The 20,825-nt window shown below is 38.3% G+C and overlaps 2 protein-coding genes across 2 annotated transcripts in view; both read right to left on the bottom strand.

Moving 5' to 3' along the window:
- Window positions 1–2,657: 2,657 nt before the first annotated feature.
- LOC112090709 (protein trichome birefringence-like 35) lies at window positions 2,658–6,476 on the bottom strand. Its single transcript, XM_024162678.1, has 6 exons — window positions 6,163–6,476; window positions 5,760–6,039; window positions 4,736–4,907; window positions 4,244–4,440; window positions 3,991–4,143; window positions 2,658–3,206 (listed from the first exon to the last, which is right to left on the bottom strand). The coding sequence occupies exons 1-6, from the start codon at window positions 6,392–6,394 to the stop codon at window positions 2,876–2,878; spliced, it is 1,365 nt and encodes a 454-aa protein (XP_024018446.1). The 5' UTR covers window positions 6,395–6,476; the 3' UTR covers window positions 2,658–2,875.
- Window positions 6,477–10,967: 4,491 nt separating this feature from the next.
- LOC21392811 (protein trichome birefringence-like 34) overlaps window positions 10,968–20,825 on the bottom strand; it is a 17,033-nt gene continuing 7,175 nt past the window's right edge. Inside the window, exon 5 of the mRNA XM_024162690.1 lies at window positions 10,968–11,316. Coding sequence (XP_024018458.1) covers window positions 10,968–11,316 — 349 coding nt within the window. The remainder of the gene's footprint in view (window positions 11,317–20,825) is intronic.

Genomic DNA, 20,825 nt, shown 5'->3' with positions numbered 1-20,825 from the left:
ATTTCCAATGCAATGGTATAATTGATGTATCAATTAAAAATTTAACATTTAAGTGTAAAAAACACTCTCCAATGCAATATTATTTGTTGAACAACATAAGGAAAATTTAGCATTTGATTGCTATCGGTTGAAATGTTTACTTTTTCACGTAATTATTGCAAATTTTTTTAATTATTTTACTTTTACAACTTTTAAAGCTTAATAATTACAAAAAAAAAAAAGTAGATTTAACATTTCAAATAGCATTATGCATTAGAGCAAAAATGAAAATAATATATCATATCACACTTTTTGATGGTAAACATACAATTAGCATTAGCATTTATATTAGAGATGGTCTTAGTAAATAAAAAGATTAGTAAATAACATAATTTTGGTAAATGCAATTTACGGCATTGTAAAAATATAAAAAATGTCCTCACTTATTAAAAACCTGTTATAAAATAAATGTAAACACCAAAATATTGCAGGAAACTAAAAAGAATAACAAAAACAATATAAGAGAATATGAGAGTCAAGACAACTTTCTAATCTTTCATTTATTTGTGAGGAGTGATCCAAACATGCTCATACCATCTCTATTTATAGGCTAAGAGCCATAAGTAGAGGTAATTACGGCAAAAGAAATGAGTTCCATATACATTAAGATAGGTATTATAGAGAGATAATACACAACATTAAGGAAGGAATTAGGAAGGAGATAATGTGATCTAAATGAGAGGTTATGGAATATGAAGTGGTTGCATCCACACTAATTGTTCCACAACACTCCCCCTTGGATGTCCACCTACCAAAAAATATGCCTGTTAAAAACCTTACTAAAAAAAAACCCTTTTGGAAAAAAAAAATCTTAGTGAAGGGAAAAATAATGCATTATTCTTGTAGGATTTGCGTTTGAAACTGCCTTATTAAAAACCTTGCTAGGAAAATCCAATGGGACAAAACCTATGCCAAGGAAAAAAAAGTACAATATGCAGTAGCCTCCTCTTCATGTCAACATGTCTTCTTCAACAACAATAAAGATCTTTGAGTCGACACGTATTTCTCAAATGTAGCTGTAAAGAGTGCCTCTATTAATAAATCTTCCATGTTGTCACTAGAACAAATTTGATGGACATCTAGTTCTCTTGTCTTCTGGACTTTATGCGCGAAAATGAACTTTGATAAAATGTGCTTGATTATGTCTATTTAACTCAAGTTATACGATTGAAAAAACAACATCGAGTGCGCAACGGAATTTTAAAATTTTTAATCAATGCCAAAACCAATCAAGAACATGTTCATGATGCTATATAACATAAATACTAAAGATCTAAATTATACCTTTAGAGATTATGGACAATATGTTTGACAAATCAAAGCGTTCCAAATAGCAACCGGAAGAGCCTCAACCAACTAGTCTTCTTTGCTATTCTCGTTTTCACAATCAGAGTGTGAGTGAGCACACGTCGTTCAATCTCCCTTGGTATTCTTGAACTCCTTCCAACCACAAGAGAGTCAAAGGAAAAATCATTCTTGAGATTTAAACAATTTTTTTCTCTCAGAAACCCTTACCAATAACCCCCAAAAAGTCTCTCAGGTGATCGAATGATTAATGAGACTTAGCGGGCTATTTATAGAGTTTAGGAAGTTATATTCCCTCAATACTTAGGTTTTCCAAAGTCAATTTCACGTCAAAAATTGCACAAAGTCAGTTTTTGACATAACAGTTATGACCGGTCGACCGGTCCAGTAGTTATAAAAACCACCGGTCGATTGGTCCCTATACAGAACAACTCAAAAAGTTACGTACCAGTCAACCGCCTCCGTTAACCGGTCGACCGGTTCCTGTTCCGAGAAACTTCTTTCTCAAGCTATTTAATATGAAAAACTTACATAGAGCCTCAGTTTCAATTCAAGTAACCCAACATAGAAGTTATCTGATCAAAACAGTCATATATTAGCCTTTTCATATTAAATAAGACTCAAAACAATAATTCAATAAATTTATTTAGAATTAATTTACAATTAATTCACCTAATAAATAACTCATGAATTAATCACCGAACTCATATTGACTTTGACTTTAATCCTTTAACAGAAATAATATAAGTTACCAATAATATTAATACCAGTACAAAAGTAAACCTTTCATATCACTTTTGAAGATGTCAATTCAATCACAATATTTTTCTAAAAAAAAATAAATCAATAAAATCAATTATAATGTTACTAGTGATACTCACGTGAATTTACTATCATGGCGTTTAACATTAATCGTATAATAATATTAAGGGACTTATTCTTGCATGACCTCTCTATTAATATGATCAATTTTTTTTTTACTTTTATATATGATTAAAATCATATCAAATAAAAATGTATGAAAAACAAATAACTTTTAATATAGATCTAACAGTTGAGAGTAAAAAATTACCGATAATTCAATTTTTTTGCTCCTAAAAATCCCCTAATAATAATTGGTAATTGGTAATTGATAATGACATGATTATGCAAATAATTGCACAGGATTGAATATTAGGCTAATGAGGAAAAGGGCGTTGGTATTCTAATCTGTGTTGTTATTATTAGGAAAAGAGTTGAAGACCAAAAATAATAAAGGACCACTTTGTCTGATTTTGTTGAACAAATTCTCACAGAAGTCAAAAAAGACAAAGTAACTACCTTCCCTTAAATAGCCAATTCTAGTTACAACACATGATAAGTTGCATATCAGATCAGTACATATATTTTCAAAGAATGAAAACATTTAAACAATACCCTTAAGAGTTGGGAATTTTACTATGCCGGTACAAAAGTACATCCTTTTTCCCATTGCAATGGGAAAGCTCAAAGCAGAAACGAAAATCCTTTCAAACAATGTTCATATTTGTTTTTACAAGAAATGGAAGAACAACTCGTTCCATACGTCAGGTACACCAGGCAAGCACCAATGTATGCAATCAGAGTAACTTGGAGGGTTAGACAACTGCTCCGGCTTCAGAGGCTCCCAGAACTTGCGGTAGATTGACGGGTGACCGTCTTTTCGATACTCTGAGAGCTGAGTAATGTTGATCACTGAAATCTTGGAACCCAACTTGTGAAGGACATTCTCCACCATGCGCATGGTAGGCAGGTCAGAACCACTTCCCCAGTAACCCTCTGAATCTATAGGAGTTTTCTCACTATAGCAATTACCTTCACTTCCTGGTTTCCATTCTCGACTCCTGAGATAGTGGCAAATACTTATTGGTTTTAGGTTCTAATTGGGCTATGGAAAACAACAACGAGATAATGCAAATGACAAAACCGGAGGCTGCTTTCTAAAATTTAAAGGGTTTAGATGGTGGTAATGAGCTGCTACATAATTTTGTCCACATTGCTAACAATGGAAACGCTCTTTATATTATACTTTGGTAGATTGCATTAGTAAAAAATCAAGGCCCTTTTTGTTTCGCTAGTTTGAGTTGAGAACTTAAGTAAAAAAGTAGATTTATTTGAGAGAAAACACTGTAACAAAAAAAAGTTGCATTTGAATTTTTGAGAGAAAATACTGCAGCAAAAACTTGAGTTGTGATTTGAACTAGCGAAACGAATGGGCCCAAATTTACCGGGAAAATAGGCATCACGGTGAAGTTTTAAAGAAAACTCATTGGATGGACGACGACCACCAATCATTTTGTGCAGCTTCTGATTGCAGTGACAATAAAAATCCATCCCTTCTTAACATCTATTGGCCGAATAATGACAAACCAAAATCTAGCTTTAACATGCAATTAAGCACACTATTCTAGAACAACTAAAGGGTAAACTTCAAGGTCAAGCACTACTCTCTGCTAATCAAGACCACTCATCAGCCACAAAGAAATAACCCTAAACTTGACATAAAACATTTAGGAAAAATGTATTGATCGCTTCATTAAGTGCAAATTTATTGATATAGTGTTCAATAGCATTGCAGATTTTCATTAGGCTTAAAGGGATGTTGGTGGAGAGAGTTTGGGCACGTACCAAAGGTGTGTAGGAGACATTGTCACGAAAAATACCCGCTTCCTAAGAGGATCCACTTTAGATGCTACCCAATCAGCCCAAGCTCCCATGGCCAATTCCATGGCTCCAAGACCATCTAACTCTTCGCAAATACCACTTTCTTCAGCACTCCATCTGCATTAGGGGAAGACCTGATTCAGATGCTCGTGCATGAAGTTCTAAAAGAAAATTTTTTCTAAACTGAAACCTATCTTGTTGTTGTTAGCATACGTACAACAGCTTAACTGGACCCTGTCTCCACCACAGATATGTGTTGAAAATTAATATATCAGCATGCTCCCATTGTGAGGAATGCTTGAGAACTGAATCAGGACGAATTATTCGGTCATCCAATCTATGATTCACAGGGTCATCGGAATTTGATTCTACAAGAAGTGGGGCCCATAGAAATTCAATAGTCGCATTATATTCCTGCAAATTGACAAATGAACAAATGAAGAACAAGGATATGAAACATTAACAACAGATATTCATCTATTCATGTCCTATGCTTGCTTACAACAAGAGGAAATGCAATGCCACCAACATATTTATGTTGTTTCATAGATTCAAGATCCATATCATATCATGATTAACTTCTCGAGAATACTGTAGGAACAGCATTATTTTCCCCTGGTTTTATGAGAACCATTTTATGTAGCGTATGGAGCAAAGGCTTGGTCTAGTTGACTTATCATACAACATCTTAGAGAAGTAGTTTAAGCACCTCTGCCCTGAAAATGGTAAGAGGGGCATTTGGCGACATGGATTTTTTATCTGCGGGGATCACCAACTGTAGCAAACACACCATTGATATCCACTGCCCTCTGTTCAACGAATCCCCCACAAACATTAGCCTTTTTCCTCTCAACTTCTCCCACATTTCAGTCGCATTCCACCTAAAAGGAAAAGGAACAACCATCAATAAATGTAAAATCAAATTAAAAAATATATATATACTGTCACATGCGTAACATAACATACTTGATTGTAGGGAATATACGTTTTGACAACATCCTAATTATATGCCTAACAATACTTTCACTTCGTTTCAATTGTCTGTCCTTTGGTGTAAAGAACTCGAAATGTCCCAACTCTACTAGTTGTAGAAAGAAGCTAACTAACTTCGAAATAGGAAATGGAGGTTCCAGTTCATATATAACAAAAAAAAAAAAAAAAAAAAGGTCATAAGCAACTTCAGTTACAAGAAACCACTAACAAAACCAACCAGACAAACAAACTAATAAAAAACTCAACAGTTGTCACATAAGTTATGTACCATTCTTTCATAGGGGATGCTTATTCTTGTCCTCATAAGTAAACTCAACAAGACTCCAATTACACAAGTTCAATTAAACAGCCTCATTTTATTCCAACTCTAATGGGAAAATTAATTTGTATTTTTATTTTTTCAAATTTTAACAGTAAAGTATGAATTGGGGACTCACTCCAGTTCCATGCAACCAAAACACAGCCATCAACTATCAAGCAAGTACATTTCCAAGAATTTGCAAAAGAACAGGACCAAACTGAAAGTAAACTCTACCTTCATCATATAAATTAAATGCCATTCTTGACTATAAAGGAAAAAAAAAATGCTTGTTCTTGTTCCCACAAGTAAAATCCAAAAATATACCAAATCAGGCGAAACCAAATACTTTCATTGATCTCCAAAAGACTAAAACAAATGCAACCATCAAAACAAGCAAGTACATTCTCAAGAATTTGCTAAAAAAACACCAATCACTGACCTCTTCAAATTACAACCATGGGGTTGCCACCTCCAGTACTGGTAGCCCAAATCATCCCTCCCATGCCTGTGACACGCCAACTGGTCCGACATGTACGGACACCCGGACTCATTGTACAGCGGGTACGATGTGTTGTCGAACACCCACTTCCCAGAGAACACATCACACTTCTCCTCCGTACTCTTTCTCCGGCGCCGTTGACCGGACACAGCGGTCAACTCGATTTTCCGGCGACTGTTCTCTCTAGTGGAATTGCATTTAGTGAACCTATCGATAACCTCTACAAAAAAACCCCGAAAAAAGGAAAAAAAAAAAAACACCCTCATTTGAGCTCATCACGTAAAGAATCAAACGAAAGCCAGAAATCCGACGGAAGATTCAAGAAGAAGAAGAAGAAGAAGACCTAGGGGTCGACCGGGAAGTCTGAGGAGATTGGGCTTGACGAAGGTGAAGTAATTTTGCTGGTGGGGACGAACATGGTGACCTTCTTGTTGGTGTTGTTGTTGTTGTTGTTGATCATCTTGTTGGATTTGAAGAATGCTGCGTTCGTTGTGGAGGATCGACAAGATGATGAAGATGAGGAAGATCAATGCGAGTAGAGGGAACTGGGTTTTCTTCTTGTTCCACCTTTGCATAGTGGAAACTGGAGAATAGCACAATAGAAATTTCTGAGAGTCTTTTCAGAGAGAAATTGCTTCGGCTAAAAATTCATTTCATTGAAAAAGAATCAGAATGCACCCTTTTAAGAGGATTTTATGTGTGTTAATAATGGCGTCAATGTTTGGGGTAAATTGGTAATTTAGTATTTCTTTTCGGTTTCATGGAAACAAAAGTTATTCTGGTACTTTGTATTTCAATATTTCTCTGTTTCTCATAATTATTACAAACACATATTGTGTTTTTTTTTATAATATTAAAATGAAACCTCACTTAAAAAAAAAAAAAAAAACATTTTGATATCGTAGAGTTGAATTTTTAACATTGTTCCTTTTTTTCCCTCATGATTTAGAACCAGTTGAATAAAATTGGAAAAAAAAAAGGTTCATGTTCCAAACCAAAATGAAATGGGAAAAAAAAGGTTCATGTTAGTATTATTTTTTTTATAGACATGATGACCATATTTTAACATTATAAAACTACAGGTTGTTCGTGATAATTATAATATCTAATCTAAAACATACATTAAAGAGTAAAGAGATTATTTTTTGGCCATGTGTCAATCTCTCTTTTATTCCTTTACGTTTTATCTTTTACATTCTTTTCTTCTTTTTTTGTTTTTTGTTTTTTTCTTTTCTTTCGCTTAAAACTCCTATACACTTTGTTCTTAATTTTTCCTCCTTTTCTTTTTAAAAAATTTTCTTCTTTTCTTTTGCCTTATTATCTTTTTTTTTTAAATTTTTCCCTTATATACTTTAACCTTTTTTTTTTACATTTTTAATTGATATACTTTCTTTCATATTAAAAAAATTCTTTTCAAATATTTTCTTACTTAATTTTTTTTTTCAAAATTCTTATATAACTTTAATTCTTTTAGATGTGATTTTTTAAAATATTTATTTTTCTTCTTGTTTTAATTAGAAGACTTAGTTTATGCACGTGTCTCAACTAGTATCTATAGAGATATCGAAACTAGTTTTTTTTTTTCATATTAGATAAGTAATTAATCGAAACTAGTTTTTTTTTTTTTTTTTTTTTTTTTTTTTTTTTTTTTTTTAAAAAAAATTTTTTTTTTTTTTTTTTTTTTTTTTTTTTTTTTTCATGTTAGATAAGTAATTTAGTATGATTGACGAGCTATTAATGCCGTATCCAATGGTTGTTGCATTGTTAGCTGGTTACCTCACACTCATAATTTTATTGCTAAGTGTATTTTGTCCTATTGTTATGGGATGAGGTTTGAAATTAATGCCCACTCGGGTCACTCCATTACTAATTCGAATGTCCTTCATATTAACCCTAAACTAGTATAGTAGTAAATGAACTATAAGTTAGTAGAAGATAATGGCTTAGTTTGGTATTGCTTTTTCTTCTTAAAATCAGTTTCTACTTGCAGCAGAAGCTGATTTTAGTATTTGGTAAATCTCCTTCAAAGTGCCTTTTGAAGAATTTTTTAAGAATCTACAACCAAAATCAGAAGCAGTCGAAAGACAACTTAGCTTTTAGATTGTGCGGGAATCAACATAGTATAATTAATGACACTTTTATAATACCCGTAATACCCATAATGAAATTTAAAATTTACAATATTCTCAATCTAAAATTCAGACTCGTAATATAATATAATATAATATTATCAAAGTACTTATTTATTTATTGAGAAAACAGTAGATTGACTTTAATTAGATAAATAAAGCATCAGCTTTTACAAAGTCCTGATACATAGAGGGATAACATCAATCCAAACAAACGAAACCGAACGTAAAAAAAAGCAAGATTAACCAAATAGTGGGCTACTCGATTCCCGCTTCGGGGAATGTAGCAAACACTGCCACTATAATGAGTTACAAAATTTGCAACATCCAAAATGATATTGGCTTAGTTTTGTATTATTTTTCGTTTCCAAAATTGACTTCTACTTGTGGCAAAAGTTAATTTTAATATTTGATAAATCTTTTTAAAAGTATTTTTTAAAGAATTTTTGAAAAATTTACAGTCAAAATCATATGCAGCCTAAAGACAACTTTAACTTTTAGATTGTGTAGAAATCAACATAATACAATTAATAAAACTTTCATAATACTTCTAATGAAATTTGAAATTTACAATCTTCCCAATCTATAATATAATATAATATACTATAATCGTAATTTTCAATTATTTCAGTTATTATTTTAATAATATTATTATATTATATATCATAATTATATAATATATTATATAATAATAGTTTTTTATTATATTAAATATAATAATAAATGTATATTATATTGTAATTATGTATATTATATTATAGTATAATATAATATAGTCGTAATTTTTAATTATCCACAGCAATTTAATTTCATAATTTACTAAACACTATTATACTGATTTTAGAACAAGCACAGCTATTATAATTATAATTTACCAAACACTCAACTGCTTTTTGTAATAGCTACTTCTTCCTTCAGCACAGCAAAAGGTAATTTTTTCAAAATGTACAACACTACTAAACTAAGCCAATGTCATATAAAGTTAAAAGGAAGCCAGAAGCCTCATAAATGTTTAATAATTCTTTATGATAATAAACTGAATTATTTGGGAGTCGGAGATTCTTGGGCTGCGTCCTATATTCAATGTAAGCACGGTTATTAGGGAGAAAGCCATTTTTTAAACCCGTGTTTATTTCCAAAACATAAAAAAGTGATTTGAACGAGCCCAGTAAAATTCATGTTTGGTGTAAATAAAAAAGATTTAAGATTTAAATCATGATATGATATTTTAACCTTTTTAAATCCTAAAAAATAAAATTATCTTCTTCTTAGTGTTAATTAGAGGTGTCAATTGGGCTGGGCCGTCCATGGACGGCCCGGCCCAACCCGCTACAGTAGTAAATTCGGCCCGGCCCGGCCTTGTACCGTTATGGGCCGGGCCGGCACAGCACGCCAGAAAAGCCTGGGTTAGGCCTCATGTTTGAGGCCCGCAGCCCAGGCACGGCCCATGCCCGCCAAGGCCCAGGCACACGAAGGGCCAGGCCCGCGACATGAAATTTTAATGAAGTTTGAGGCATTTTAGGGTTAATTGGCCGACCTATGCCGTCTGATTAACCAGTCATGTTCTTATAATTATTCATATTAATTCAATAAAATCACATATTTTTTGGGCATATGATATATTACTTCTTTTTTGTCATCAAATTTGAAATTAAAAAAAAATCCTAAAAATATTGCTAATCATAAGTGAAACTCATTAAGAAAATTAGGTTAAGATTGAGTTTAGACATAACAGAATCTTCTAGAAGCACTTAGGTTTTGTAATTTACTTATCCTAGAATACTGTACTCTTTTTTCCTTCGCTAAGGTTTTGTACCGATCTTCCCACGAGGTTTACGTGACAAGGTTTTTAACGAGTTGATCATTTATGTGTACTTATTTGTATTATCTCAATTCAATAAAATCATATCTTTTGGGGACATATGATATATTTTCTTTTTTTTAATTAAATATTGAAAAAAAAAATTAAAAGGGCTAGGGCCGGCCCGTGAAGGGCTTGGGCCCAGGCCCAGCCCTGGCCCTTATGGACTAGGGCCAAGGGTCAGTGCTGGGCCTGAGGGTTTCTCCTCAGGCCTGGCCCTGGCACGGCCTTGCACTGTGCAGGGCCGTGCCAGGCACGGCCCAGGCCCGCCATGGGCCTGGGGTTAGAAGGGTCGTGCCGGCCCGGCACGACCCTTTTGACATCTCTAGTTTTAATTGGTTTGAACCTCAAGGTCAAACTATACATGATTCAAACTCAAAGATTCAATTTCAAACTCCACAGTTCAAAATCTACAAGAGTCAAACTATCTTGATTTAAACCCTTATACCAAACGGATCTTAAATAGTGCTCATGATTCAAAAATATTTTCAAATCTCAGTTTTTTCTCCTCTCGAAACTAAAGGATTATAGGAACAAAAAATGACGTACTCAGATAATTTTAGAAACACAATAAATCCCCCACTGACATCACAAAATCTATTAACTTGAACTCAAATGTTGCTAAAATGAACTAGCGCCCGCACTACTCATCAAATGAAAGGAGTGCTCCTAAGTTGAGTTCAAATTAGGCCGCTGACTTCAAAATCTTATCCAGCTAGACTCAAGCCAAGACTAGAATGAAGTTGTAGTTTAGAAATACCTTCTAAAACCATTTTTATAATAAGTGACTTTCTCTAATACGTTAATATACTAGTAAATTAAATTTTTATATATTAAATTTACATAAAATCACACGTAAAAATCACCCTTATAGTAAATGATTTTTAAACAAAATCCTACGTGACACGGCAAGGGAAGCGAAAAAGTAGCCTTCATCAGTGATGAGACAAATGTAGTAAGAAAAAGACTAAAGACCTTCATAACTAGTGTTTTCTCTTTTACCATTGTTTCCTTTTCTTGTGTCTCCCCTACACTTTTTGGTCTACGCAAAAAAGAGGAAACAATTGGTAACAACTTCATAGAGTACAAAGGGAAAAAATAAATAAAAAAAAATTATTGACTTTGACTGATTTTTGTTTTTTGTTTTTTTTTTTTGGGTCATTGATGAAAAATGTAGGCATAGAGAAGCTCATTCCACACATCAGGCACTCCAGGTAGGCACCAATGATGACAATCTGCATAGCTTTTAGGGTTTGATATTTTCTCCTCAGTTAGAGGTTCCCATTGCTTCCTATAAATAGAGGGATGAGCTTCTTTTCTGTACTCTGAGAGCTGAGTAATATTAAGCATTTGAACATTTACACCTCTTGTTTTCAGATCATCAAGCACATTCTCCACCACTCGCATCATTCTTGGATCCGACCCTTTTCCTCTATATCCCTCCTTGAAAATCTGCTCTGTTTCTCCATAGCAATTTTCACCCTTAATTCCACCCCATTCATCAGCCCTGCAAATGTAGTAGATGGATCGATACTGTAAGCTAGCTGTTTTTCTTATAAATAAACTTAACATGAGGCACAACCACATTCTCATTTCTCGTTTTTATGGTTAAAAACATATTGAGTAGGATGTAAAAACATATTTAGCTTCCTCACGCCCTTTTGCCTCCTATATTCGTCTATTTAATAAGATGGGGTTGAGATTGGAGAATTTTTCAAAGCCTTTTGTTTTCCCATAAGAGTTGAAAGAATTCTTTTCATATTATCAAAATTGAAAGCAAATTTAACTACTTAAAAAAACAGACCTAACATTAAAGGTTCGTTTAGTTCGCTGATTTGAGTTTTTAATTCGAATTGAAATGTGACTTTATGTGAGAGTTTTTTATTGTAATAAAAAATTTAAACGTGATTGTTTCTGAGAGCTATTTACTATAGTAAAACTTAAATTCTAAACTCGAATCGGTGAAATTAACGGGGTCTAAAACTTTTAAGAACATTATTCTATTTTTTTTTTGTTTATCTTCACATTAGACTTCAGTCTTCACACACATTATAATGTATCCATCCCACAGAGTTAATTTTAAAAATGATACTATCTCCACACCCAGAACATCCCATACTCTCTAAAATTGCCATTCCTTACAAATGGTGCTAAGAGCCACACACAGTGAGAAATAGTTAAAACTATGCATACTTTATAGTAAATGATGAATTTAGTGTTAATATTCATATAAATAGTGTAATTTGTGCATTCGACGTACATTAAAATAAAATAATGATGCTTTATGTACTTTTGATGCTATTTAATTAATATAGATTTCATTCCGAGATCAAGAACATCTCCAATTATTGTTTGTATGATTAAAAACCGTGTCAACTAGGTTAGCAGGAAAAAATAAGAAATAAAAAAATAAAGAAGTAACAACAAGGCTTAACTTGTCCACACGATCTCAGAGGAGGTACTTCACGTTTGCCGACAGAGGTAAAGCAATGTGGGACAGCAAGAATTCTTTCTATATAAACAGGCATACAGATACACAAACACTAATAAAAGAGACAAGATTATGCATGCCTTACAAAATAATATATGTTTCGGGGGAGGATTAGTGAATCCTAAATGTATGGTTGCTGTTGACGGTTGGTTTTCGTCAACAAGATCGTATCGGCTTACCCTGCGGTAGTTCGTTGGGTTACCAGTTTAAAACTCGTATTTTTAACTGAATATGCAAAGGGGTATATTGGTGTCCTATGAAGTAAATGTTATGATCCTCTAAACAATAACGACACAAAGATTTTATAGTGGTTTACCCTTATAAAACAAGAGCTACGTCCATTGGATTGTATATCTCTTGATTTGTTCTTTACAAGAATAACACAATACAAAAATAATCTCCCTTTCTCACTCAAGGGTCTTTCCCCTTTTATAGCCTGTACTACATGAGCTTTGCCCAACGGCAGGCGGTTTGGACCATTGGGCTTTTTCTTCTAGGGGGCTAATTCACTCGAGTGGCCTATTGCCTTATTTGCCTAGACCGTAGCCTGTCAGCACCTTTTGGACTGTTCACTCATCCAATTTGTCCCCCTATTACGGCTCTGTAGATCATTTGTAGCATTTATTGATCCGTTTGAAGCGGTTTAGGGGCTTGAATCATAGTCTGTGCAACTGACATTCTCCAAACCCAGACGCAACCTTGGGATATTCAGCTGATCTCCTCAGGGGTCTTCCTTGGGATGTGAATCCAGTTGCTCGCGTTCTGCCCTCTGCACCCATGCCAAAATCTGCTGAGGGTAGCCTCTCTCACGGCTGACTTTATCGCGTTATTTTGCACGAGCTGGTCTCGCAGGCCTCGACTGTGTATAGGGTCGACGGTCTCAGTCCCCTTATACATTTGGCTCTCATGCCATACGGGAGAGGCCAATGAGGCTCGGGCGTTGAGGGGTAACTGACGTAGTAGGCATGGGGCCACGTGTGGCCTAATCATTGTTCGACGTGTCGATGTGAATTTTCCCATACGAAAGCTGCCCCCCCAGGTCGAGGCTTTTCTTCGGACTGCCTCGAGCTAGGTCTGGGGTTTGCTCTGGTTCTCCTTTTGTTTGCTTCGGGTGCGGGAGCCTAACTCCGAACCTTTTTCGCAATAATGGCCCTGGTGCTTCGGAACCCCTCGAGAAGGGTAAACGTCACGTCCGTTCAATCACCATGCTGACGTGGCCTTTTATTTGAATGGGTGAACCTGGGCCACTCGATCGTGACTCCTTAGCTTCCCGTCCTTCCCCTAACCATCGGATCAAGCCCCTGTGCTTCCATCATTAGATGTGTACGTACCTGATCGGACGGCTGGGGGTCGAGGACCTTTGGATAATATAAATGGTCTCTTCGTGTCTGCATCATTCGAAACCATCTTCAAGCAGTTGAAACTCTGCAAAAATCTTTCCAAGATCACATCTTGCTCCAGCAACATTTATCTCAAGAGCTCGTGTACCTCTTCCACTCCTGATTCCCTGGTAAGCATCCTTCAAACTTCCTTTCCAATTATTTTGTTTATCGCGCCTGGAACATTGTAGATTGTTTCCTAAGTGGTGGGAATAGTTAGGAATGACGTGACAGGAAATGTTGGAACCTGATTTTGACATTATCCGCCATGTCCTGGACTGGCTATAGGAATTTTAAGTGAGTCTGGGTTTCTTGTTTGGCATTCTGGGTTAGTTTGAATGGTCATCGCTTTGTTTGAGTAGTCTCCGGTTAGTTCATGCCCAGGCCCGAACCGTCGTCGCTTTAACCTTTCAACTTTAACCGATTTGATCTTTAAGCGCCGAATTGTCTTCCCTTCCCCTCTTGACTTATAGGAACCGACCTTAGATTTTTCCTTTACAGTAATGGCTTCTAGAGGGATTAAACGTCTAGGGGAATCATCTTTCGTGCCTCTCGTGAGGCCAGATCCAACCCCAACTGCCGAGTCTTCTTCTTATTCTACCACCAGCGATTCACTTCTGATGGAGGTCGAGGGCTATGCCCCTGATCCACGTGATGAAGAGGACAGCGTCAATCGCCTGGTCGAAGGTGAAACCGAGGGGATGGCTCTTCCAGTGGCGCCGACTCCCTAGTGGGAGGCGTTATGTTCGGCAATAGCGGCCGACAGATGGGCGTCCCTGTGGCCTCAATAGGGGCAGACGAGGACCGTCCATCCTTCACTGCCGACTTCGTGGTACCGAAGACATGGAAGAGGGATATTGTTCGCGCATACAAGAAGGGGCGCGTGGACGGCCGGTGGTTCGAGTATCTCCTACCGGATCCCTACTTTAGGGTGAGCCAACACCCCCGGGCTATATGTCTGTATACACCCGAGCCTTCATGGCGGGGATGACACTCCCCATACACCCGTTCGTAAAGTCCTTATGTGACCTCCACGGCATTTCCCCCACACAGCTGGCCCTGAACTTTTGGTATATTTTTGCCAGTATGTGGGTCTTTTGGGACCAAAGGTTTGACGTAGACCTGCCTTTGGATGAATTTCTTTTTGTATATAAGCTTTGCCAGATCCGTAGGTGTGACGGTTAGTATTTTTTAAGTGGTCATGGGCGATCCAAGCCTATCTTAGGAAAATTAATAAAGGGGTTGCCCTCATCGTCACATGCCTGGAAGCCGATGTTTTTTATGGTGAAAGGCATGTTCGACGTTCACCCAGCTGACAAACCCTTTAAGCGCCTGGGTGTGAAAACATCTTTTGGGACACTGAGTGAGTTTCCTTCGACCGTCTATTACAGCGGTCACTGTTATTTCTTTTCTTTTGTATATACTGCTGACCCTATTTTACTCTGCAGTTCCCCAGGACCGTCCCCAACTTTCTGGGAATCATCTTGCAAGGGTGAAGCAAGCCTTCAGCTACCCGGAGACGTTCCGTAACGTCAGCGTCCTGCTAACGCGTGACAACTAGGAAAGTTCTGGCCTGTTGCTTTTCCTTCCTTCCCCTGACAACACCGCTGAGGTCAAAGATTTCTTCAACTTCACAGCCGGAGGTTAGTGTTTTTTTTCTTTGACTTCACATCACGTGTCGCTGGTATGTGTTTCTGACTTCAATTGTGATGTTGAGATGAAGACCCTGCAACTGCGCGTTCCTGGCGAGAATGGGCGTTCTAAGAAGTAGAGGCCTAGCGAAAGGCCGAGCGAACCTACTTCGGCCAGTGTCCCGCTGAGGCCTTCACCTACGGTTGAACCTCCAGCTACCCGGGAGACACTAAGGCCGAAGAGGCCTCGATCGACTGAGGCGCCGGCGGTGGAGGCTGAGCCATCGTCGGTAATTGATATTACTGATGCTCCTGAGGCCCCACTGCCCAAAGAACGTTTGCTGCTTCCCGGGGCAAGGGTCCTCGATCCACAGTTCATCATTGTTGATGTTCCCCTGGCCAAGATTGAAGCAGCACTGAGTCTGCCCCGGCGCTTTTTCGTCGTCTTCCAAGCTTTATACGAGTCCTTTTTCGAGCAGGACTGGGAGAGTGCGACTCGGGCTTCTCTAATCGGCCGCACGCACCAACAGATCTCTCTCCAGATCCATGTATACTTCATCGTCTATATGTTATATGCATTTTTGTTTCTCTCCTTTTTTTATTAACAGATTCCTTTTGATTTGGTATTCCATTGTCCTCTCTCTTCTTAACTTTATCGATATGGTTAAGGTGGAAGAGAGAAGTAGGGGAATGGACCGCATCGAGGGGCGCTTGAAGGCTCTCCTCAAAAAGGAGAGAGATAGTAAGGAGGAGACCTTAAAGAAGCTTACCATCGCCGTCAAGGAGCTAGATGAGGTGAAAGCAGTTCTGGACTGCGTCCGGAAGGAAATTGAGCTCGTCCGTAAGCAAGCTGCAGACTCTAAGGATGTCTTCCGAAAGGAGGGATACAGCCTAGGCAAGCAGGTTGGCTACAACCTGGGCAAGGATGAGGGAGTCAAGGAATTTGTTGCTTCTGCCGAGTTCGCTCGAAATAACGTAGATGTTGCTGCTAAGGCCGTCGAGGATTTCAAATCCTCTGAAGAGTTGCATGACATGCGTGCCAGTGACATGCTATCTGTTGGTGAGCAAATCGTGGCTAGAATTAACAAGCATCTCCCTGGCCTCAATTTGGACTTCCTCTACGAGGCCCCTTCTGACGACGGAGGTTCTCCTGCAGAAGGCGAAGGTGACGAGGGCAGCGGCGGAGCTGGGGGAAGCTGCAGCTGATGGTGGCAAGGGCAGTCAAGGTGGTGGAGGCGACGAGCCCTAGGATGCTGGGGCCGAATCAAAATTTCTATTTTTTGTAATATTGTTTTTTATTATTCAGACAATGGATTATATATATATATATATATTTTATATGCATCTAATTGCCTTTATTTTTAAGTTTACTAAAATTCTGCTAAGTAAATCGTCTTTCCGCTTTAGAGGAGACGACGTTTCATTTTACCTCTTGGGGTCGTCCTTTTAGCAAATTCCTTAAAATTTGCTAAGTAGATCGTCTCTCCTCCTTGGAGGAGGCGATGTTTCATTTTACCCCTTAGGGTCATCGTTTTAACAAATTCCTTAAAATTTGCTAAGTAGATCGTCTCTCCTCCTTGGAGGAGGTGACGTTTCATTGGGTTACATGTATATTTTTTGTGATCCGTAAACCGATTACTCCCCCCATGTGTGTGTGAAAAACTTTAATTTTTAGACATACATATTTAAGGGGTTGATTTTTAGACACTTGCTATGAATAAGCTTTGTTTATATTAATGAAATGCCAAACATAATGAAAGCTTGTAAGAATTCGCGCACTATTGGTAGTACAGTTTTAACTGCTCTGCATTCCATGGGTGTTGAATCCGTTTGCCGGTGAGGCTTTCCAGAACGTAGGTCCCTAGGCGTAGCACATCCCTTATGCGGTAGGGTCTTTCCCAAGTCGGGCCCAGGGAGCCAGTATTTTTTAGTTTAGTATTCTACGTCACCCTTTTTAACACCAGATTTCTTGGGACAAACCTTCTTCGTTTGACCTTCTTATCATAGTATCGGGCTATCCTCCTTTGGTAAGCGACGAGTCGTAATTGGGAGTCGGGCCTTTTTTCTTCCAGTAGGTCGAGTTCTCCATTCATGGCTTCCACGTTTATGTCATTGTTGTATATGACGGTTCTTAGAGTCGGCATCTCAATCTCCATAGGGAGTACAGCCTCGATTCCGTATGCCATAGAGAATGGTGTTTCGCTTGTGGTAGTTCAACTCATTGTTCTGTATGCCCACAAGACCTTTGGAAGTTCTTCAGCCCATTTTCCCTTTAGGTCGTCGAGCTTATTCTTCAGGGTATACTTTAGGATTTTATTAACGGCTTCCACTTGGCCATTGGACTGCAGGTGTATTGGGGCTAAGAAGTCCTTTCGTATGCCTAAGTCATCGCAAAACTTACGCTTTGAGGCATTGTCAAACTGTTTCCCGTTGTCAGACACGATTGAGTGCGGAACGTCGAATCTGCATATAATGTTGTTCCATATGAAGCTGGTGTAGGCTGCCTCGCTAGTCGAAGTAAGAGCTTTCGCCTCGGCCCACTTGGTGTAGTAGTCCACAGCGATGATAACGAACTTAAGGCCCCCGGGTACAAGGTGTAGAGGTCCGATCAGGTCGATCCCCCATTTGGCAAAAGGCCATGGGCTAAAAATAAAAGTTAGGTTCTCTGGGGGCGCTCTAGGAATTGTGGCATATCGTTGGCACTTATTGCAACGCCGAGCGTATTGAAACGCGACTTTTTTAAGCGTAGGCCAATAGTACCCCTACCTCAAAACCTTAAGAGCTAGAGATTGTCCCCCAGTATGATTACCACACACTCCTTCATGGATCTCCCCGAAGACCTTTTGCGCCTCATGATCATTTAGGCACCACTGCAAGGCGTTGAGAAGCCTCGTCTGTATAGCAAACCATCATATAGTAGGTATCTGGCGGCTCTGTACCTGATCCTTATGGCTTTGTCTCTATCATTGGGCAGCTCTGCATTCATCAAATACCGAACGAGGGGTGTCATCAAGTTCCCAACCATCTGAATAGTCAGGACTTCTACCGCCTCGTCAATGGTCGGCCGTTCCAATTCTTTAATGGAGACGACCCCTACTAGGTTCGAATCCTTCGAGGACGCCAGTTTGGCCAAGGCATCGGCGTTTGTATTCTCGGCTCTTGGCACCTGCTGTATCTCATAGCTTTTGAGCTTTACAAGCTCTTCCTTTACCTTCCTCAGATAAGCCCCCATCCTTTCTCCCCGTGCTTGATATTCCTCCTTCACCTGTCCGACCACTAATTGAGAGTCACTAAAAATTTCAAGTCTCACAATCTTTAAATGACTTGCTAACCGTAACCCCGCGATCAGCGCCTCATATTCCGCTTCATTATTCGACACCTTGAATTTGAATCGTATCGCTGAGGTGATTTTGTGATCTTCTGGGCTTATTAGCATGACGCCGGCCCCTGACCCAATTTTATTTGACGTTCCGTCCACGTAAAGCTTCCATCTTTTTTCCTTAATTTCTCCATCGGCGGCTACCGGTCTATGGAGAACTCGGCCAGGAAGTCCGCCAGTGCTTGTCCCTTGATTGCTATCCTCGGTATGTATTCGATGTCGAATTGGCTCAGCTCTACCGACCATTTCAAGAGTCGACCCGAGGTTTCTGGTTTTTTTAACGCTTGCCTTAGCAGGTGGTTCGTTAGGACTCGTATGGTGTGGGCCTGAAAATAGTGCTGAAGCTTCCTTGAGGCCACCATTAAGGCGAGAGCTAACTGTTCCATCTGGGCATATCTTGACTCGGCGTCTAGGAGCCTCTTGCTTACGTAGTAGACCGGTAACTAGATCTCTTCTTCTTTAATCAGTGCCGAGCTTACAACATGTTTTGATACGGAGAGGTATAAGTTTGCTTCTCGCCTAGTATGGGTTTTGATAGGATAAGAGGCCTGCCAAGGTGCTTATTTAGCCTCTGAAAGGCCTCTTCATATTATGGTGTCCACTCAAAACAATAAGGTCAGTTTTCGGGGGAGGATTAGTGAATCCTAACGTATTGTTGCTGTTGACGGTCAGTTTTAGTCAACAATATCGTATCGGATTACCCTGCGGTAGCCCGTTGGGTTACCGGTTTGAAACTCGTATTTTTAACTAAATATGCAAAGGGGTATATTGGTGTCCTATGAAGTAAATGTTATGATCCTCTAAACAATAACGACACAGAGGTTTTATAGTGGTTCACCCTTATAAAACAAGAGCTACGTCCACTGGATTGTATATCTCTTGATTTGTTTTTTACAAGAATAACTTAATACAAAAATAATCTCCCTTTCTCTCTCGGGGTTCTTCCCCCTTTTATAGCCTGTACTACATGAGCCTTACCCAACGGCAGGCGGTTTGGACCATTGGGCCTTTTTTCAGGAGGCCCATTCACTCGAGTGGCCTATTGTCTTATTTGCCTAGACCGTAGCCTGTCAGCACCTTTTGGACTGTTCACTCATCCCATTTGTCCCCCTATTACGGCTCTGTAGATCCTCTGTAGCATTTATTGATCCGTTTCAGGCGGTTTAGGGGCTCGTAATCATTTCCTGTGCAACTGAACTTCTCCAAACCCAGACGCAACCTTGGGATATTCAGCTGATCTCCTCAGGGGTCTTCCTTGGGATGTGGATCCAGTTGCTCACGTTCTGCCCTCTGCGCCCATGCCAAAATCTACCGAGGGTAGCCTCTCTTACGGTCGACTTTATCGCGTTATTTTGCACGAGCTGGTCTCGCAGGCCTCGACTATGTATAAGGTCGACGGTCTCGGTCCCTTTATACATTCGGCTCTCATGCCATATGGGAGAGGCCAATGAGGCTCAGGCGTCGAGGGCTAACTGACGTGGTAGGCATAGGGCCACGTGTGGCCTGATCGTTGTCCGACGTATCGATGTGAATTTTCCCATACGATAATTGCACTTATAGAAACTATATTCCATCTTAATTAATCAACCCCAAGATACTTTTAACATTTGTAAATTGAGTCTTCAATTTATGGACGAAGCTACATTAATTCTAGCAGAGGCACATGGCTGCCTCCACTCGAAATGTTTTAAGATTAATTACAACAATTATTAATGAATTATGACATGTGTAACACTTTATTTTTAAATCTTTAAAAAGTAACATCGAATTCCATGATTTACACTTGGGCCCCGTTCATTTCGCCGATTCGAGTTTAGAATTCGAGTTTTGCTACAGTAAAAAGCTCTCAGAAACAATCACATCTAACTTTTTTACTATAATAAAAAATTCTCACATAAAATCACATCTTAACTTAATTAAAAACTCAAATCAACAAACTGAACAGACACTTGGTTAATAAAAATCGTCCTATGCTCCCATAACAAAAATTATCCTTCTTTAGTTTGAATAATATAAGTTTCACGTGTCAGAGGTGTCGTTGCTAGGATATTAGGTCTGCAATTACTATTTTACCCATGTATTTATGATTTGCATTAAATGTGATTAAAAAAAAAAAAAAAAAAAAAAAAAAAAAAA

The sequence above is a fragment of the Morus notabilis genome, unplaced genomic scaffold (genome assembly GCF_000414095.1).
Source record: "Morus notabilis unplaced genomic scaffold, ASM41409v2 Scaffold258, whole genome shotgun sequence".
NCBI classification, from domain to species: Eukaryota; Viridiplantae; Streptophyta; class Magnoliopsida; order Rosales; family Moraceae; genus Morus; species Morus notabilis.
This window is presented reverse-complemented; position numbering and strand designations above follow the sequence as displayed.